The 22,101-nt window shown below is 46.3% G+C and overlaps 1 protein-coding gene across 1 annotated transcript in view; it reads left to right on the top strand.

Moving 5' to 3' along the window:
- Positions 1-20,485, top strand: part of LOC311150787 (obscurin-like) — a gene marked incomplete at both ends in the record, with an annotated part of 87,289 nt that extends 66,804 nt beyond the window's left edge. Inside the window, 17 exons of the mRNA XM_084188316.1 lie at positions 5,916-5,972; positions 7,089-7,228; positions 7,557-7,757; positions 7,884-7,960; positions 8,183-8,353; positions 9,989-10,148; positions 10,286-10,402; positions 10,574-10,738; positions 10,862-11,020; positions 11,296-11,473; positions 13,658-13,771; positions 13,937-14,104; positions 14,860-14,962; positions 15,160-15,289; positions 15,689-15,782; positions 18,576-18,618; positions 19,363-20,485. Coding sequence (XP_084044442.1) covers positions 5,916-5,972; positions 7,089-7,228; positions 7,557-7,757; positions 7,884-7,960; positions 8,183-8,353; positions 9,989-10,148; positions 10,286-10,402; positions 10,574-10,738; positions 10,862-11,020; positions 11,296-11,473; positions 13,658-13,771; positions 13,937-14,104; positions 14,860-14,962; positions 15,160-15,289; positions 15,689-15,782; positions 18,576-18,618; positions 19,363-20,485 — 3,200 coding nt within the window. The remainder of the gene's footprint in view (positions 1-5,915; positions 5,973-7,088; positions 7,229-7,556; positions 7,758-7,883; positions 7,961-8,182; positions 8,354-9,988; positions 10,149-10,285; positions 10,403-10,573; positions 10,739-10,861; positions 11,021-11,295; positions 11,474-13,657; positions 13,772-13,936; positions 14,105-14,859; positions 14,963-15,159; positions 15,290-15,688; positions 15,783-18,575; positions 18,619-19,362) is intronic.
- Positions 20,486-22,101: the final 1,616 nt, after the last annotated feature.

Genomic DNA, 22,101 nt, shown 5'->3' with positions numbered 1-22,101 from the left:
AGTGAGGGAAAAAAGTATTTGATCCCCTGCTGATTTTGTAAGTTTTCCCACTGACAAAGAAATGATCAGTCAATTTGAACAGTGAGAGACAGAATAACAACAAAAAAATCCAGAAAAACGCATGTCAAAAATGTTATGAATTGATTTGCATTTTAATGAGGGAAATAAGTATTTGACCCCCTCTCAATCAGAAAGATGTCTGGCTCCCAGGTGTCTTTTATTCAGGTAATGAGCTGAGATTAGGAGCACACTCTTAAAGGGAGTGCTCCTAATCTCAGTTTGTTACCTGTATAAAAGACCTGTCCACAGAAGCAATCAATCAATCAGATTCCAAACTCCCCACCATGGCCAAGATCAAAGAGCTCTCCAAGGATGCCAGGGACAAGATTGTAGACCTACACAAGGCTGGATGGGCTACAAGACCATCGCCAAGCAGCTTGGTGAGAAGGTGACAACAGTTGGTGTGATTATTCGCAAATGGAAGAAACACAAAATAACTGTCAATCTCCCTCGGCCTGGGGCTCCATGCAAGATCTCACCTCGTGGTGTTGCAATGATCATGAGAACGGTGAGGAATCAGCCCAAAACTACACGGGAGGATCTTGTCAATGATCTCAAGGCAGCTGGGACCATAGTCACCAAGAAAACAATTGGTAACACACTACGCCGTGAAGGACTGAAATCCTGCAGCGCCCGCAAGGTCCCCCTGCTCAAGAAAGCAAATATACAGGGCCGTCTGAAGTTTGCCAATGAACATCTGAATGATTCAGAGGATAACTGGGTGAAAGTGTTGTGTTCAGATGAGACCAAAATGGAGCTCTTTGGCATCAACTCAACTCGCCGTTTTTGAAGGAGGAGGAATGCTGCCTATGACCCCAAGAACACCATCAAACATGGAGGTGGAAACATAATGCTTTGGGGGTGTTTTTCTGCTAAGGGGACAGGACAACTTCACTGCATCAAAGGGACGATGGACGGGGCCATGTACCGTCAAATCCTGGGTGAGAACCTCCTTCCCTCAGCCAGGGCATTGAAAATGGGTCGTGGATGGGTATTCCAGCATGACAATGACCCAAAACACACAGCCAAGGCAACAAAGGAGTGGCTCAAGAAGAAGCACATTAAGGTCCTGGAGTGGCCTAGCCAGTCTCCAGACCTTAATCCCATTGAAAATCTGTGGAGGGAGCTGAAGGTTCGAGTTGCCTAACGTCAGCCTTGAAACCTTAAGATCTGCAAAGAGGAGTGGAACAAAATCCCTCCTGAGATGTGTGCAAACCTGGTGGCCAACTACAAGAAACGTCTGACCTCTGTGAATGCCAACAAGGGTTTTGCCACCAAGTACTAAGTCATGTTTTGCAGAGGGGTCAAATACTTATTTCCCTCATTAAAATGCAAATCAATTTATAACATTTTTGACATGAGTTTTTCTGGATTTTGTTGTTGTTATTCTGTCTCTCACTGTTCAAATAAACCTGCCATTAAAATTATAGGCTGATCATGTCTTTGTCAGTGGGCAAAGATCAAAAAATCAGCAGGGGATCAAATACTTTTTTCCCTCACTGTATATATACAGTGCTATGAAAAAGTATTTGCCCCTTTTTTTCTACTTTTGCATATTTGTGATACTGAATGTTATCAGATCTTCAACCAAAACCTAATATTAGATAAAGGGAACATAAGTGGACAAATAACAAAACAATTACATATTTATTTCATAAACAAAGTTATGCAACACCCAATTCCCCTGTGTGAAAAAGTAATTGCCCCCTTTAGCTGCAATGACTCCAACCAAACTTGGGGCTCCCGAGTGGCGCAGTGGTCTAAGGCACTGCATCTCAGTGCTTGAGGCTTCACTACAGACCCCCTGGTTCGATTCCAGGCTGTATCACAACCGGCCGTGATTGGGAGTCCCATAGGGCGGTGTAGGCCGTCATTGTACATAAGAATTTGTTCTTAACTGACTTGCCTAGTTAAATAAAATAAAAATAAAAAATGCTTCCTGTAGTTGTTGATCAGTCTCTCACGTCGCTGTGGAGGAATTTTGGCCCACTCTTCCATGCAGAACTGCTTTAAATCAGTGACGTGTGGGTTTTCAAGCATGAACTGCTCGTTTCAAGTCCTGCCACAACATCTCAATTGGGATTAGGTCTGGACTTTGGCTAGGCCATTCCAAAACTTCCAATTTGTTGCTTTTTAGCAATTTTCATGTAGACTTGATTGTGTGTTTTGGATCATTGTCTTGCTGCATGACCCAGCTGCGCTTCAGCTGCATTCCACAGTAAGAACATCATACCAAAGGTCAAGCATGGTGGTGGTGTGATGGTTTGGGGATGCTTTTCTGCCTCAGGACCTGGACGACTTGCCTTAATAGAAGGAACCATGAATTCTGCTCTGTATCAGAGAATTCTACAGGAGAATGTCAGACCATCCGTCTATGAGCTGAAGCTGAAGCGCAGCTGGGACATGCAGCAAGACAATGATCAAAAACACACAATCAAGTCTACATGAAAATTGCTAAAACTCGGGAGCCCCAAGTTTGGTTGGAGTCATTGCAGCTAAAGGTGGCACAACCAGTTATTGAGTGTAAGGGGGCAATTACTTTTTCACACAGGGGAATTGGGTGTTGCATAACTTTGTTTATGAAATAAATGAAATAAATTGTTGTGTTATTTGTTCACTTATGTTCCCTTCATCTAATACTAGGTTTTGGTTGAAGATCTGATAACATTCAGTATCACAAATATGCAAAAGTAGAGAAAATTAGAAAGGGGGCAATTACTTTTTCATAGCACTGTATATACAGTGGGGGAAAAAAGTATTTAGTCAGCCACCAATTGTGCAAGTTCTCCCACTTAAAAAGATGAGAGAGGCCTGTAATTTTCATCATAGGTACACGTCAACTATTACAGACAAATGGAGGAAAAAAAATATCCAGAAAATCACATTGTAGGATCTTTTATGAATTTATTTGCAAATTATGGTGGAAAATAAGTATTTGGTCCCTACAAACAAGCAAGATTTCTGGCTCTCACAGACCTGTAACTTCTTCTTTAAGAGGCTCCTCTGTCCTCCACTCGTTACCTGTATTAATGGCACCTGTTTGAACTTGTTATCAGTATAAAAGACACCTGTCCACAACCTCAAACAGTCACACTCCAAACTCCACTATGGCCAAGACCAAAGAGCTGTCAAAGGACACCAGAAACAAAATTGTAGACCTGCACCAGGCTGGGAAGACTGAATCTGCAATAGGTAAGCAGCTTGGTTTGAAGAAATCAACTGTGGGAGCAATTATTAGGAAATGGAAGACATACAAGACCACTGATAATCTCCCTCGATCTGGGGCTCCACGCAAGATCTCACCCCGTGGGGTCAAAATGATCACAAGAACGGTGAGCAAAAATCCCAGAACCACACGGGGGGACCTAGTGAATGACCTGCAGAGAGCTGGGACCAAAGTAACAAAGCCTACCATCAGTAACACACTACGCCGCCAGGGACTCAAATCCTGCAGTGCAAGACATGTCCCCCTGCTTAAGCCAGTACATGTCCAGGCCCGTCTGAAGATTGCTAGAGTGCATTTGGATGATCCAGAAGAGGATTGGGAGAATGTCATATGGTCAGATGAAACCAAAATATAACTTTTTGGTAAAAACTCAACTCATCGTGTTTGGAGGACAAAGAATGCTGAGTTGCATCCAAAGAACACCATACCTACTGTGAAGCATGGGGGTGGAAACATCATGCTTTGGGGCTGTTTTTCTGCAAAGGGATCAGGACGACTGATCCGTGTAAAGGAAAGAATGAATGGGGCCATGTATCGTGAGATTTTGAGTGAAAACCTCCTTCCATCAGCAAGGGCATTGAAGATGAAACGTGGCTGGGTCTTTCAGCATGACAATGATCCCAAACACACCGCCCTGGCAACGAAGGAGTGGCTTCGTAAGAAGCATTTCAAGGTCCTGGAGTGGCCTAGCCAGTCTCCAGATCTCAACCCCATAGAAAATCTTTGGAGGGAGTTGAAAGTCTGTGTTGCCCAGCGACAGCCCCAAAACATCACTGCTCTAGAGGAGATCTGCATGGAGGAATGGGCTAAAATGGGCTAAAATACCAGCAACAGTGTGTGAAAACCTTGTGAAGACTTACAGAAAACGTTTGACCTGTGTCATTGCCAACAAAGGGTATATAACAAAGTATTGAGAAACTTTTGTTATTGACCAAATACTTATTTTCCACCATAATTTGCAAAGAAATTCATTACAAATCCTACAATGTGATTTTCTGGATTTTTCTTCTCCTCATTTTGTCTGTCATAGTTGATGTGTACCTATGATGAAAATTACAGGCCTCTCTCATCTTTTTAAGTGGGAGAACTTGCACAATTGGTGGCTGACTAAATACTTTTTTTCCCCACTGTATATACACTACCGTTCCAAAGTTTGGGGTCACTTAGAAATGTCCTTGTTTTCGAAAGTATCTGGAGCATCAGAAATGGTGGGTTCGATTACAGGCTCAAAATGGCCAGAAACAAATAACTTTCTTCTGAAACTCGTCAGTCTATTCTTGTTCTGAGAAATGAAGGCTATTCCATGCGAGAAATTGCCAAGAAACTGAAGATCTCGTAATCTTTTATTTTTATTGGCCAGTCTGAGACATTTATTTTCTTCTTTGCAACTCTGCCTAGAAGGTCAGCATCCCGGAGTCGCCCCTTCACTGTTGACGTTGAGACTGGTGTTTTGCGGGTATTATTTAATGAAGCTGCCAGTTGAGGACCTGTGAGGCGCCTGTTTCTCAAACTAGACACTCTAATGTATTTGTCCTCTTGCTCAGTTGTGCACCGGGGCCTCCCACTCCTCTTTCTATTCTGGTTAGAGCCAGTTTGCGCTGTTCTGTGAAGGGAGTAGTACACAGCGTTGTACAAGATCTTCAGTTTCTTGGCAATTTGGAATAGCCTTCATTTCTCAGAACAAGAATAGACTGACGAGTTTCAGAAGAAGGTTCTTTGTTTCTGGCCATTTTGAGCCTGTAATCGAACCCACAATTGCTGATGCTCCACATACTCAACTAGTCTCAAGAAGGCCAGTTTTATTGCTTCTTTAATCAGCACAACAGTTTTCAGCTGTGCTCACATAATTGCAAAAGGTTTTTCTAATGATCAATTAGCCTTTTAAAATGATAAACCTGGATTAGCAAACACAACGTGCCATTGGAACACAGGACTGATGGTTGCTGATAATGGGCCTCTGTACGCCTATGTAGATATTCCATTAAAAATCAGCCATTTCCAGCTACAATAGCCATTTACAACATTAACAATGTCTACACTGTATTTCTGATCAATTTGATGTTATTTTAATGGACAAAAAAATTGCTTTTCTTTCGAAAACAAGGACATTTCTAAGTGACCCCAAACTTTTGAACGGGAGTGTAAGTCTCTAATATTGCCATTGATAAAGTCTAAATTCAAATTGTATATCTACATTACCTTTGTAATGCTGTCATAAACACTATAAGCAATCTGTCATTACACTTCATCACAGTTTATGTAATGTTATGACAAGTTACTCTCATCCCACATGGAGTCCAACAGGCAAAGGGCCAGCTAACACACCAGCTACACCACTGCAAAACAGCTCAAAGAAATGAACAGCTCAAAGAAAATGTCATGCACATTGCCTCTTGCTGCTCGCCATTTTCTTTGTGTTCATATAATCAAGTATGCTTTGTTCTCTTTCTTCGCACTCACTAATACTTGTTCTGCTTGTGTTTTGAGCAATGTGTGGATTCCTACACCTTGTCCTCCCTTATGACCGACAGACATGGATTGTCATTGCTTCATTTCATCATCCTTCAGCCCTCCATCCATCCATTAATTCACTCACATGCTCTCATCCAATCGTTAATTTGTTATTCAGACAGCGCACAGAACCATCAAGTGCTCCAGTGGATGAAATCATGGCCCAAAGCCTCCAGTATGTATCCACAGTACATAAAGATCTCAGCTACTCTCACTGAAAACCATACATTCTTTACACAAGTTAGTGAGTGTCCTCTTATGTTCTATGTCCTCCTCTCTGCATCTGTCTCTACCTGTCTGACTTGGATTGGATTTATTGAATTTAAAAGAGGAGAACTACTTGGCATGAAACAGGGGTTAGTGACATCCCTCTGTTCGTGTTATATGACAGTGAGAATATCTTGGCTATCACCAGCGGTGATGACTTGTAGAGTTGACATTAACATACAGTATTTCACAGTTCAAGACTCATTAACATTTTTTGAAACAAAATGGTCAGAATTCCATTGTATAGTGGTGGACAAAACTATCATCAAAACAGTTCCATTATTCTGCTGCCATATCAGTATAACAAAGAATATATATACGTGGTCAAACATCTCTCCCTTAATGTTTTTGTGCTCCATGATATTTATTTGATGCATTAGTAGAAGAAGTTGTGTCTTGGCAAAGCAGTGATTAACTGAGCACATGATTCAAATGGCTTTGAAGTGATACTCAGCACAGCATATAGCTGGAATACATGCCTACACTCAGACATGTATGGACACAACTTAAGACCCCACGTCTTATTTGTACAGTATCTTTCTTATGCATGCATTTAGTGTACTAACTAGTTTGTAATAGTGAAAACTATTTAATCAAATAACTTGTGCTGTAGCAGCAAAACTGTTGATGGCACTAATGTGTAGCTTAGCTAACCTTTTGAGTAATCTTGATAATTGATTGTGCTGACTTTAAAAGAAACAGTTATGCCAGTGATAATAAAAGAGAAAATATCCACCTTATTTTACGGGTCAAGAAGTGAAAGCTACACATTCCAGGTGGTCTGTGGATGTTTCAGTGCCCAATTCCGCCTTTCTGTGTGTACAGTACTAGGCCTATGTACAGGTAACTGCCAAAATAAAGGCAACACGTGCGTAAATGAGGGATACTATTGACGCTTAATGTAGGTGTTTCCTTTATTTTGGCAGTTACCTGTATATACTGTGATATGTGGAGGTGTGTGTGTTGTATGCTCTCCTGGCTGTCTCCCTCTGAACCCCCCCCCCCCCCCCCCTTGCTGCCCCAGCCTCACTACGTGTCCCGGGAGGCGATAGTGACGATGAGACCAAGACACCCTCCGCCTCACCCCACCACGGTCGCTCTCGCCACGGCTCCATTCTCGCTGACTCCTCCTCTGAGTCTGACGACCCTGATGCCAGGGGAGAGGTATGGAACCATAGAAAATGATCTGTCATTCCGGTTCTTTGTTTGGAACACCTCAGTATCACATCACTCATACTGGGTCCTCTCTAATGACTCTGAAGTTTTTTCTCTTTCTTATATTTTTGACTGGATTTGCAGACTACTTACTTGACTTATTCCTTTTAGCTCCTAGTGCAGCAAAGGGCCTCAACTGGCCTGCATCTCCAGCGAACCCAGTTCTGGACAAATCTCTTATAAATACAATTATGTTTTTTCATCCAAGTCACTCTACCAATGTAAGCGCTTATATGTTAGATAAGACTTTGTGTCTGATGTGCGACTCCTTCTACAGATGTTTGACATCTATGTGGCTACGGCTGACTACAACCCCACCATCGCCAACAAAGATACCATTTCCCTGAAGGAGGGCCAGTATGTTGAGGTTCTGGACTCGGCACATCCACTCAAATGGCTGGTCCGGACCAAACCCACCAAAACCACTCCATCCCGCCAAGGCTGGGTCTCACCTGCCTACCTGGATAAGAAACTTAAGGTGTGTTTCAAGATCCAAGTAATTGCTTTAGCACCAATATTGTACATCTACCTCTCTACTCTCTTGACCCTATTTTTGTTAAATGTTATTGTGTTCTTAATATTATTTTAAACTATTGTGTTCTAGCTGTCTGCTGATGCTGGTGACATCCCAGAGTCAGGTGGAGAAGAGGTATCAGAAGGAGAGTACAGGAAGAGACTACTGTGAGTCTGGAACTTCTCACACTCTCTTCTATTAGGGCCAAAACTTCACCTGAGATCTGACTGCCATGTAACTCAGACTTTCACACAAATCATCTTGATTCGAGAATGAATAAAAAAAGTTTAAAAAAAAAGTAGTTAGGATTCGGCTCTGCATGCACAAGCGAGAAACACCACAACACTCAACGACACCCCATAATAACCACAATGTTCTGTCATCCTCAGCCAACTGATTCAAGACATGATCAACAGCGAGGCAGAGTTTGTCAAAGAGATGGACTTCTTCACCTCCCACCACGTCAAGCAAGTGGAGAGTCCTGATGCCCCATCTGACGTCACCAGCCAGAAGGAGGCCATATTCAGGAACATCAACGAGATCAAGGCCTTCCATAGCGAGTAAGTACAGCTGGCTGGTTTTTTGGCCCGTCTTTAAACAAACTTCAACTTTTAAGGATTAATGAAGCTTTCATAAACCCTTTATAAGGCCTGTATATATGCTTCAGAAATCACCTAACTGGTTCTATTGCATTGATGTTTTGTCATTATATAATACCATACCAATACAAAACATTAGGAACACCTGCTCTTTCCATGACATAGACTGACCAGGTGAATCCAGCTGAAATCTATGATCCCTTATTGATGTCACTTGTTAAATCCACTTAAATCAGTGTAGATGAAGGGGAGGAGACAGGTTAAAGAATGATTTTAAGCGTTGAGACAATTGAGACATGGATTGTGTATGTGTGCCAATCAGAGGGTGACTGGGCAAGAAAAAATATTTGAGTGCCTTTGAACGGGGTATGGTAGTAGGTGCCAGGCGCACTGGTTTGAGTGTGTCAAGAACTGCAACGCTGCTGGGTTTTTCACGCTCAACAGTTTCCTGTGTGTATCAAGAATGATCCACCACCCAAAGGACATCCAACCAACTTGACACAACTGTGGGAAGCATTGGAGTCAACATGGGCCAGCATAGAGTAAATTACACAAGTGCATCTTGTGCTGGGGACAATAAAAGGCCACTCTAAAATGTGCAGTTTTGTCAATCAACACAATGCCACAGATGTTTCAAGTTTTGAGGGACAGTGCAATTGGCATTCTGACTGCAGGAATGTCCACCAGAGCTGTTGCCAGAGAATTGAATGTTAATTTCTCTACCATAAGCCGCCTCCAACGTCATTTCAGAGTATTTGGCAGTACGTCCAACCGGCCTCACAACTGCAAACCACGTGTATAGCGTTGTGTGGGTGAGCGGTTTGCTGATGTCAACGCTGTGAACAGAGTGCCCCATGGTGATGGTGGGTTTATGGAATGGGCAGGCATAAGTTATGGACAACAAACACAATTGCATTTTATTGATGGCAATTTGAATGCACATCGATACCGTGATGAGATCCTGAGGCCCATTGTCGTGCCATTCATCCACCGCCATCACCTCATGTTTCAGCATAATAATACATGGCCCCATGTCACAAGGATTTGTACAGATTTCCTGGAAGCTGAAAATGTCAAAGTTCTTCCATGGCCTGCATACTCACCAGACGTCACCTATTGAGCATGTTTGGGATGATCTGGATCGACGTGTACGATGGCATGTTCCAGTTCCCGCCAATATCCAGCAACTTCACAGAGCCATTGAAGAGGAGTGGGACAACATTCCACAGGCCACAATCAACAGCCTGATCAACTTTATGCGAAGGAGATGTGTTGCGCTGCATGAAAAAAATGGTGGTCACACCTTATGTGAACTATAATGCAGTAAAATCTTTGAAATTGTTGCATGTTGCGTTTATATTCTTGTTCCATATACTTGTTTACTGTTCTATTTATCTTGGTAACCGGTTTGTAAAAGCAATAAGGCACCTCTGGGGCTTGCGTCATGCCTAAAGGTTGCGTAAGAACAACCCTTAGCCGTGATATATTGGCCAAAATATCACACCACCTCAGGGTTTATTGCTTAAATATACTAGTAATAATTAAATGTCTCACAAAGCTGCTGAATGAATTGACCCCATACTGTGTGTTGTTCAGGTCCATGCTCCCTAAGTTGAGCCACTGCGACACTGATGACGACGTGGCCATGCGCTTCCTGAGGAGTGGTGAGGGCTTTGAGAAATACCTCCAGTACCTCGTAGGCCAGCAAAAGGCAGAGGCCGCTATCAGTGACAAGACCGTACACCGCTTCTTCAAGGTAAGTAAACCCATCACAAATACTGTTAGCACAAATGGTCATTAATGTGTAAGTGTTGTCATCTTTCTGATTATGAAGGCTGGCTGATGTAAGGCTAGTAACGGCCACATTTCTAAACCCTGTTGTCTTTGTCACAGGAATACACAGACAAAGAGCAGGCCAGTGCCGACCCTGCTGAAGGTCCTGTACTGAGCATCAACGCCTACCTACAGAAACCTCTGGACAGAATCCAGAAGTACAAGGCCTTGCTCAAGGTGAGAGTTCACCATTTAATGCTGTAAAGAGGGTATTCTTTGTTCGTTTTCACACACTAGGAATTAATGCACCAGAGCCTGGATTGTCATATGTTTTTATGTTATACAATCTTGTTGGAATATTACTGTTATTATTATCTTAAATCGTTGTGCCCATTTCTGTGACTGTAGGAGCTGATCAGGAACAAGGCCAGGAACGGTCAGAACTGCTGCCTGCTGGAGGAGGCCTATGCCATGGTGTCATCACTGCCTCAGCGTTCAGAGAACACACACCACGTCTCCATGATAGAGAACTACCCTGCCACTCTGGATGTATTGGGGGAGCCCATCAGACAGGTGAATAACCAAAATCCATTTGCTTCCGTTTGGTGCCTAGTGAATACGACCATATTCTTGAGGATGTTCAACTAATTTTGTTTGAGTCCGCAGCCTATGTGACGGTGTTGTGTTTTGTGACAGGGACCCTTCATGGTGTGGGAGGGTGCACCTGGGGTAAGGTCCTCCTCCAGAGGTCACCATCGACACGCGTTCCTCTTCAAAAACTATGTAATCATCTGCAAATCCAAGAGAGACACCAACACAGACACCCAGGGCTACGTCTTTAAGAACATGATGAAGGTAAGACTCTCTTCATTGCTCTTTCTAAAAACTCCAGATGTAACTCAGCATGTCTATCCACTGAAACAAGTCACTAGAGAATTAGTCAACTCTAAATACCAGACAATTCCAATCAGTTATTCAGGGTTGGCATAGTAATAGATTATTGCTGCTGGAGAGAATATATTGTCATTGTCACACTTCCTATGACATGAAAAGAAAGAATTTCCTAACAGATAAATAAATCAAGTCCATCATTAGTCTTGAGGATGACTACTGTTTCTCTTTCTCCCTAGCTGAACAACATAGATGTGAATGAGACAGTGGAGGGTGACGACCGGGCCTTTGAGATCTGGCACGAGCGTGAGGACTCTGTCAGGAAGTACACGCTGCAGGCTCGCACTGTCATCATCAAGAACTCCTGGCTGCGAGACCTCAGGGACCTGCAGCAGCGCTACACCATGCCTGCCTGGAGTGAGTCTGACACACACATTCACTCAGATCCACCCGACACACACAGCACATCAAATCAAATCAAATCAATCAAATCAAATGCAAATAGTCCGGGTAGCCATAATTAGCTGTTCAGGAGTCTTATGGCTTGGGGGTAGAAGCTGTTAAGAAGTAATTTGGACCTAGACTTGGCGCTCCTGTACCGCTTGCCGTGCTGTAGCAGAGAGAACAGTCTATGACTAGGGTGGCTGGAGTCTTTGATAATTTTTAGGGCCTTCCTCTGACACCGCCTGGTATAGAGGTCCTGGATGGCAGGAAGCTTGGCCCCAGTGATGTACTGGGCCGTACGCACTACCCTCTGTAGTGCCTTGCGGTCGGAGGCCGAGCAGTTGCCATACCAGGCGGTGATGCAACCAGTCAGGTGCTCTCGATGGTGCAGCTGTATAACTTTTTGGGGATCTGAGGACCCATGCCAAATCTCTTCAGTCTCCTGAGGGGGAATAGGCTTTGTCATGCCCTCTTCATGACAGTCTTGGTGTGTTTGGACCATGATAGTTTATTGGTGATGTGGACACCAAGGAACTTGAAGCTCTCAACCTGTTCCACTACAGCCCCGTTGATGAGAATTGGGGCGTGCTCAGTCCTCTTTTTTTCCTGTAGTCCACAATCATCTCCTTTGTCTTGAGCACGTTGAGGGAGAGGTTGTTATCATGGCACCACATGGCCAGGTCTCTGACCTCCTCCCTATAGGCTGTCTCATCATTGTCAGTGATCATGCATACCACTGTTGTGTCGTCGGCAAACTTAATGATGGTGTTGGAGTCGTGCCTGGCCATGCAGTCATGGGTGAACAGGGAGTACAGGAGGGGACTGAGCACGCACCCCTGAGGGGCCCCCGTGTTGAGGATCAGCTTGGCAGATGTGTTGTTACCTACCCTTACCACCTGGGGGCGGCCTGTCAGGAAGTCCAGGATCCAGTTGCAGAGGGAGGTGTTTAGTCCTAGGGTCCTTAGCTTAGTGATGAGCTTTGAGGGCACTATGGTGTTGAACGCTGAGCTGTAGTCAATGAATAGCATTCTCACATAAGTGTTCCTCTTGTCCAGGTGGGAAAGGGCAGTGTGGAGTGCAATAGAGATTGCATCATGTGTGGATCTGTTGGGGCGGTATGCAAATTGGAGTGGGTCTAGGGTTTCTGGGATAATGGTGTTGATGTTAGCCATGACCAGCCTTTCAAAGCACTTCATGGCTACAGACGTGAGTGCTACGGGTCGGTAGTCATTTAGGCAGGTTATCTTAGTGTCCTTGGGCACGGGGACTATGGTGGTCTGCTTGAAACATGTTGGTATTACAGACTCACTCAGGGACATGTTGAAAATGTCAGTGAAGACACTTGCCAGTTGGCCAGCGCATGCTCGGAGTACACGTCCTGGTAATCCGTCTGGCCCTGCGGCCTGGTGAATGTTGACCTGTTTAAAGGTCTTTCTCACGTCGGCTACAGAGAGCTTGATCACATAGTCATCTGGAACAGCTGATGCTCTCATGCATGCTTCAGTGTTGCTTGCCTTGAAGCGAGCATAGAAGTGATTTAGCTCGTCTGGTAGGCTTGTGTCACTGGGCAGCTCGCGGCTGTGCTTCCCTTTGTAATCTGTAATAGTTTTCAAGCCCTGCCACATCCGACGAGCGTCAGAGCCAGTGTAGTACGATTCAATCTTAGTCCTGTATTGACTCTTTGCCTGTTTGATGGCTCGTCGGAGGGCATAGCGGGATTTCTTATAAGCGTCCGGTTAGAGTCCCTCTCCTTGAAGGCGGCAGCTCTACCCTTTAACTCAGTGCGGATGTTGCCTGTAATCCATGGCTTCTGGTTGGGGTACGTACGGTCACTGTGGGGACGACGTCATCGATGCACTTATTGATGAAGCCAGTGACTGATGTGGTGTACTCCTCAATGCTATCGGAAGAATCCCGGAACATGCGCACACACACACACACACGCACGCACACACATTCACTCAGATCTACCTGACAAACACAGTAGACAGAGGCATAGTTTGACATAGCATATTGTGATTTAACCTTTACTATCAAACAAGTACTTTTTACATACTATGAAATAGCATACTATAATTTAATCGATAATTGCATAAAATGTGTCATCTCTCCACTCAGGATTGATTGATGTGTAAATCCATCCCTATATCTGTCCAGGTATGCCTGACTTTGATGAGCTTCTGGCTGACTGCACAGCGGAGCTGGGACAGACGGTGAAACTGGCCTGCAAGGTTACTGGAGTGCCCAAACCTGTGGTCACTTGGTACAAGGGTAAGAGACGCACCAGCAAGACCACTGTGCGAAACCACGCAATAGCTGTGCATACAGTGCATGTTTGTTTTTCTCTACATAGCCCATACTCTGTTAATGTTTTTGAGTTAGAAACATCTCCTATGTAACTACATGTGTTAACACTGTTTCCTCCTCTGATGACAGACGGGCGTGCAGTGGAGGCCGACCCTCACCACATCATCATCGAGGACCCTGACGGTTCCTGCACCCTGATCCTGGACAACATGACGGCTGATGACTCTGGACAGTACATGTGCTTCGCCACTAGCACAGCAGGCAACGCCAGCACTCTGGGAAAGATCACTGTCCAAGGTCAGTCTCTATTACAGAGGGGAAATGACACCAACATTACTCATGAGAATCATTGATATACACAGAGTGTATAAAACATTAGGAACATCTGCTCTTTCCATGACATAGACTGACCAGGTGAATCCAGGTGATAGCTATGATCCCTTATTGATGTCACTTGTTAAATCCACTTCAATCAAATCAGTGTAGATGAAGGGGAGGAGACAGGTTAAAGAAGGATTTTTAAGCCTTGAGACAATTGAGACATGGATTGTGTATGTGTGCCATTCAGAGGGTGAATGGGCAAGACATATTTAGGTGCCTTTGAACGGGGTATGGTAGTAGGTGCCAGGCGCACTGGTTTGAGTGTGTCAAGAACTGCAACGCTGCTGGGTTTTTCATGCTCAGCAGTTTTCCGTATGAAGAATGGTCCACCACCCAAAGGACATCCAGCCAACTTGACATGACTGTGGGAAGCATTGGAGTCAACATGGGCCAGCATCCCTGTGAAACGCTTTTGACACCTTGTAGAGTCCATGCCACGATGAATTGAGGCTGCTCTGAGGGCAAAAGAGGGTGCAACTCAATTTGAAGAAGGTGTTCCTAATGTTTTGTACACTCAGTGTACATGTCAACAGCAAAAGTGATGGATTCTTTGCTTTGGGGAAAAAATCTAAGATTCCAAGAATCTAAATTGTCTGGGAGGAATGTTCATCTTATAACAAAATAACCCTGTTTTCAAGAGTAACAATTGTGTGTGTGTGTGTGTGCTGTAGTGCCTCCTCGTTTCGTGAACAAGATGAGGAATGCTGTCCTTATCGTTGGTGAGGATGCTCAGTTCTCCTGCACCATTCAGAGCGCCCCCAGACCCAAGATCAGGTACACTACACCACACCCTTCTACTAGGCTCTTTAAACTAACAACCGTTTAGTGACAGTGGACTGTTCCGTTTGTTTCTTCCTACTGTGGTCATTATGTTGCCCATTCTTAATAGTTAATATATAAGCTAATAAATAAGTATGCGTAAGGTAATTAATATGATCTCAAAATGTCATTTTCTGTGTGTCCCTGACCAGGTGGTTCAAGGAGGGCAGACTGCTGACTGACCAGGAGAAGTATCAGACCTACACTGAGTCCCGTAGTGGAGTCCTGGTGCTGGTCATTAAAGGCCCTACGGAGAGAGACCTGGGACACTACGAGTGTGAGGTAGGCCTATAATTCACCACCCCTCAGCTACAGCATATATGGCCGGTTTCCCAGCCAGATAAAGCCTAGTACTGGACTGAAATACACTTTCAATAGGGATTCTTAATCCAGGACTAGTCCTAATATGGGTCCAGGAAACCATTCCATACTGTTGTAAAAAATTGGACTGCAAAGCACTGCGTGTGAATTGCTGCTGCCAACCTACGTGTATCACTTGTGAATGATCTATATAAAATAAAAAATAGATACAGTACACAGTAGTAGTCACATGTAACAGTAGTTACATGATTTGGATGCTTGGCATCCTCCAAAGAGGATTGTTTTCATGAGACATTACATTGATAAGATGAAGCCATTGTTTCAGTAAGCCTAATGTATTCTCCTCCCCGCCCACCCTAGTTGTCCAATCGACTGGGCAGTGCTAAATGTGCAGTTGATCTGTGCCTTCCTTCTGCTGTGGCTAGAAGAGGAGAGCAGGCCATCACCATCGAAGGTAGGAATACTCCCATTGTCACGTTCATTCATAGACGGGTCAGACCAAGGCGCAGCGTGATATGCATACATGTTTATTTGAACCGAATAAACAACGACAAAACAACAAACTAAACGAAACGTGAAGTCCAAGGTACACAAACAACATACCTAACACGGAACAAGATCCCACAACCCACTAGTGCCAATAGGCTGCCTAAGTATGGTCCCCAATCAGAGACAACGAGCGACAGCTGCCTCTGATTGGGAACCACACCGGCCAACATAGATCTAGAAAACCTAGATCACAAACCTAGAAAATCACACCCTGGCTCAACAAATAAGAGTCCCCAGAGTCAGGGCGTGACAGTACCCCCCCCCCCCCCCCCCCAAAGGTGCGGACTCCGACCGCACAACATAAACATAAAGCGTGACGACCTCTCACTCTTCGCCTCCCTGTTGCGCCCCTGGTCTGGTCTAGACCTCGGCGCGTTGCTTCCCCTCTCCTTCCTCCCACTATACTCCAAGCCCTGTCTGGACCCTGGTGTGGGAGACCCCGAACCTGGAGAGGGGCTGACGTCTGGGTCTGGACTGGAGCCGCTGACCGGAGCTGGACCAGGCACCGGTGGAGCGGACTGCTCAGGCTCCGGACTAGAGCCGCTGACCGGAGCTGGACTAGGCACCGGTGGAGCGGACTGCTCTGGCTCCGGAGTGGAGCTGCTGACCGGATCTGGACTGGACCCCGGTGAAGCGGACAGCTCTGGCTCCGGATTGGAGCAGCTGACCGGAGCTGGATCAGGCACCGGTGGAGCGGACTGCTCTGGCTCCGGAGTGGAGCTGCTGACCGGAGCTGGATTGGCTTGGTGCGAGGGGCAGGAACAGGCCGGGCCGGGCTGGCGACGCGCCCCACTGGCTTGGTGCGAGGGTCAGGAACAGGCCGGACCGGGCTGGCGACGTGCACCACTGGCTTGGTGCGAGGGGCAGGAACAGGCCGGGCCGGGCTGGCGACGCGCACCACTGGCTTGGTGCGAGGGACAGGAACAGGCCGGACCGGGCTGGCGACGTGCACCACTGGCTTGGTGCGAGGGGCAGGAACAGGCCGGGCCGGGCTGGCGACGCGCACCACTGGCTTGGTGCGAGGGACAGAAACAGGCCAGACCGGGCTGGCGACGCGCACCACTGGCTTGGTGCGAGGGGCAGGAACAGGCCGGGCCGGGCTGGCGACGCGCACCACTGGCTTGGTGCGAGGGGCAGGAACAGGCCGGGCCGGGCTGGCGACGCGCACCACTGGTTTGGTGCGAGGGGCAGGAACAGGCCGGGCCGGGCTGGCGACGCGCACCACTGGCTTGGTGCGAGGGGCAGGAACATGCCGGGCTGGCGACGCGCACCACTGGCTTGGTGCGAGGGACAGAAACAGGCCGGACCGGGCTGGCGACGCGCACCACTGGCTTGGTGCGAGGGGCAGGAACAGGCCGGGCTGGCGACGCGCACCACTGGCTTGGTGCGAGGGGCAGGAACAAGCCGGGCCGGGCTGGCGACGCGCACCACTGGCTTGGTGCGAGGGGCAGGAACAGGCCGGGCCGGGCTGGCGACGCGCACCACTGTCTTGGTGCGAGGGGCAGGAACAGGCCGGGCTGGCGACGCACACCACTGGCTTGGTGCGAGGGGCAGGAACAGGCCGGGCCAGGCTGGCGACGCGCACCACTGGCTTGGTGCGAGGAGCAAGAACGGGTCGAGCCGTACTGGGAACACGCACCACTGGCTTAGTGCGGGGAGCAGGAACGGGCCGGACCGGACTGGCGACACGCACCACTTGCTTGGTGCGAGAAGCGGGACTGGGTTCCTTTATTAACCCCGCTCCTTCTGCTGCCTAACCAGCTCCTCTCGCCGTGCCTCTACACTTTCCTTCTCCCTTTTAGCCTCCTGTAGCGCCTCCCTCTGACCGAATAACTCCTGCTCCCTCTGAACCAATAGCCCCCGTAATATGGTGGCCTCCTCTCCTAACCTGCAGATTCGCCCTTCCACGGCCTCCTGCTGCCTCGTCGTCCACACCGTGTGCCCCCCCCAAAAAAAATTATTGGGGTTGCCTGTCGGGTCTCCGTCGTCTGCACTGTTGGCGCCGTTTCTCCTCTCTATACCGGGCCTCCACTGTCTCCTCCCAAGGACGGCGATCCATCCCAGCCTGAATCTCCTCCCAAGTCCTGGATCCCTTACCGTCCAGGATCTCCTCCCAGGTCCAGGCTGTCTGCTCCTGGACACGCTGCTTGGTCCTCGTTTGGTGGGATCTTCTGTCACGTTCGTTCATAGACGGGTCAGACCAAGGCGCAGCGTGATATGCATACATGTTTATTTGAACCGAATAAACAACGACAAAACAACAAACTAAACGAAACGTGAAGACCAAGGTACACAAACAACATACCTCACACGGAACAAGATCCCACAACCCACTAGTGCCAATAGGCTGCCTAAGTATGGTCCCCAATCAGAGACAACGAGCGACAGCTGCCTCTGATTGGGAACCACACCGGCCAACATAGATCTAGAAAACCTAGATCACAAACATAGAAAATCACACCCTCGCTCAACAAATAAGAGTCCCCTGAGTCAGGGCGTGACACCCATTCAAACACATACCGTTGTGCATTAGTTTAATAATGTAACTATTTTACCAGGACCTTCAAATGTAGAGAATGTATGCTTTCATTTCCATAAGCCACGATCAAACAATTTAGATGATGTAGTCTTTTTGTATAGACATTAGCTATCAATTTATCTGGCTAAATCCATAAGCCCCGTCCTGCTTTCCTTGCAGTCACCGAGCAGGAGACTAAAATACCAAAGAAAACCATCATCATGTAAGTGTGACCAGGTTATGATGCAGGCTAGAAGAAGCATGTATACTTGTGCGTGTCCTCCTTAGGCCTCTGCATGCATGGCCAGGAAGTATTTGAACCCTGAGTGTGAGAGGGGCTCGTTCAACCACAAATATAACTTCCAATGAGCCGGCATATGGAATGCATATGGAATGGTTTGCATTTTTTATTTTTATTTATTTAACCTTTATTTAACTAGGCAAGTCATAAGGAATGGTTGTTAATATTTTTTTGTGTCTGCACATTTTCCTTAATGTACTATTGCATAACATGTTTGTATGAGTAGACAAGACTCCACTTTGCTCTGTGTGTGTACATGCTAATTAACACCTTGCTTATGTAGGCCTATTATGAAAACAGCATGCCAACAAGCTGTTCTATCCCTCTCACACACTCTCTGCTGTCTCTCTCATACCCTCTGTGCTATTCCTAGCATACATTACACTCTTAGAAAAAGGGTTCCAAAAGGGTTCTTCAGCTGTCCCCATAGGAGAACCCTTTTGGTTCCAGGTAGAACTATTTTGGGTTCTGTATAGAACCCTCTGTGTAAAGGATTCTACATGGAACTCAAAAGGGATCTAACTGGAACCAAAAAGGCTTCTTCAAAGGGTTCTCCTATGGGGACAGCCAAAGAACCCTTTTAGGTTCTAGATGACACTTTTTTTAAAAGAGTGTACCTTCTGGTCTGTCCATCTCTAAAACCCTCTGTGCTGTGTCCCCTTCCAGAGAGGAGACCATAACTACGGTGGTGAAGAACACCCGTATGAAGCGTCGCGGCGTGTCTCCATCCGGGTTCAACCGCTCCGAAACCTCCACCCCAGATCTCCCCACCACCCCCACCGGCATGGCCAGGCAGAGGAGGCAGGCTTCCGCCAGCAGGAAGACCACCATCCCCACCCTGTACATCACGGAGCCCGAGAGGGGCGCTGGGGCCCAGGCCGCAGAGAACAAGTGGGTGGAGGTAGAGGAAATCATTGAGTACAAGGTCAACAAGTCTCCCAGGCTATCCAGGAGGAGAGGGGTCTCCCCAGCTGGATCGGAGCGAGTGAACACCCCCTCCTCCACCCGGCCACGGAGGTCCCCGAACCCGAACGCCAACAACTCCAACAACAAGCTGGTAGAGCTGCAGAACCGATCCGAGCTGCAGGGGGCTCAGCCTCTACCCTGGGATGAGGAGGAGGAGGATGAGAATGTGGCTGGACCCAGTGGAGAGGCCTGCGAGGTCTCCTCTGTTCTAATCCCTAACGACCATGAACATGAAGCCTGGCTAGAGGAGCAGCAAGAGACCTTCGTCACAGAACCGGATGATGATGACAACAACATGGAACCTCTCAGGAAGCTGGGGCCTAAGACCCTGACCCAGGCCGGTCGCGTTCTCACCCTGGAGGACCTAGAGGACTATGTTCCCAGGGAGTGGGAGACCTACGGCTCCTCCAACACCAGCCCCTCCCCTGCCGAGAGACCCTGTGAGATCTCTGTGCTTCAGAGGGAGATTGGGGGCTCTGCCGTGGGCCAGCCGGTGCTGCTCAATGTGGAGACGTCTGCGTGGGTGCTCAGGGAGAGGCACAGGCCTGGCTTCTTCAGCCGCTTTAGAGAGTACCTCTCAGGCAGCATGTTCTCCATGGCTGCCCACCCCCACCACCACCACCCAAACGGAGGCCAGTCTAGAAGGGAGAGAGAGATTCCCATCCAGGTCAGCCACACCAAGCTAGAGGTCAAGCCTGCATATTGCTCTGAGGTGCAGAGAATGGAGGGAGGGCAGCAGAGCTACAAAACCAAAGTCTACACGTCAGTGGGCAAGCCAGTCACTCTTCAGATTAGCAAGAAGAACCCATATCAAAACCAATAACCTAGTATGTGAAAATCAGTAGCTGGATTAGAACCAAGCAGATTTTTGTTAATTGGTGATACGAACAATAGCCATTTTAGTCTTAAATGGGAACATTTCTACTTAAGTGTTAAAAAGCATATTCTAACCTTGCATTTTATTGCAAATGGCGATCATTCCATTTAGAAGCAACCCATCTGAAAGTAAAATGCAGACACAGGAAGTCAGTTGTTTTGGTCAGACAGAAAGTCATTTTTTAAAGGAAAAAACATCAAAAGGGGGTTGGATATGTTGTTTAGGCTAAATGATTTCCGAATGCCATTGTATACTATCCAGGCTTCAATTTATTGTTGCCTTTCTTGCCACATATTTGATGTACAGAAAAAGACAGAATAAGTTTTGCAACATAGACTGACACCATTTTAAAGGAAAGAAAATTCAACTGCTTTACCCGCAGGTGACAGATGTTTTATATGTCAACATCTTGATGTTAAACTTCTGTTCTGTAGAACATCAGTACAGTACTATATTTCTGTCTGTGTGTTGTCTCTGAAGTTTAATGAACAAGGAATATCCACCTTGACTTTTAGCGTATCAGTTTGTAAATAGGCTAACTAACTCCTGTGAAAGGAAAACAGTTTGTCTCGACAGTAACTTACCAAACCAATGACTTCAGCAACAAAGATGACATTGTACAAAAGGGCAGTCCGATTTGAAATGTTATGGAGAAGGTGTAATTCTGGGTTAATATTACCCAACAAAAAAAACGTTGACAAGATTGATAGAAGTACAAAAGAGCATTGATTACCGAAGTTGCTGGATTGTGTGAAACATTGACGATGTTCTTTCAACAGCAGTCACTGTCTGCTTGAGAATACAAGAAAGCCAGATTAAAGCCAGATACATGGATCATTGAATTGTACTTCAGATTAGGCTTGGCTGTCCTATGCAGAAGTCTAGAATTTTCTAGATGGGCAGTTACATTTTCTAGATGCTGATACTTTTACATTAACTGTATATTACTCACGTGGTGTGGACTGTGGATTGATATAGGTCTATGATTGTGTTATACAGGTCTCGTATAAAGGGTCTCTGTTTACTTTAGGTTATATACATCCAAAACATAGACCTATATAGGATATTTCATTTTGAACTGGGTCATTTGTTTTATAGAAAGGCACTTCATTATCAGTTTCTTGAGAGCAATGAAAAGTGGTCCTCTGTAGCTCAGCTGGTAGAACACGGCGCTTGTAACGCCAAGGTAGTGGGTTCGATCCCCGGGACCACCCATACACAAAAAATAAATAAATAAAATGTATGCATGCATGACTGTAAGTCGCTTTGGATAAAAGCGTCTGCTAAATGGCATATTATTATTATAAAAGTGGATTGACCTCAGATAATTTAAGCATTTGTGATTACTTTAGGGTAAAATGTAATTAACTATATTTAGAAAAGTGACAGCATGTTATTAGCTTTTTGAAAGCGGATTTGAGTGTATCTGATTGACATCATTTATCTAACCCAATGAGTCCCACCGTAACACCGGCGCATTTTGGACTTCTGGGTAGAACCCTTGGATTTGTCTTTCTTCTGCATCCGTAGATACCAGCCATTAGTCTTTGTAAATAACGGGG

This window comes from Coregonus lavaretus (assembly GCF_964263955.1).
Source record: "Coregonus lavaretus genome assembly, chromosome: 23".
Classification (NCBI taxonomy): domain Eukaryota; kingdom Metazoa; phylum Chordata; class Actinopteri; order Salmoniformes; family Salmonidae; genus Coregonus; species Coregonus lavaretus.
This window is presented reverse-complemented; position numbering and strand designations above follow the sequence as displayed.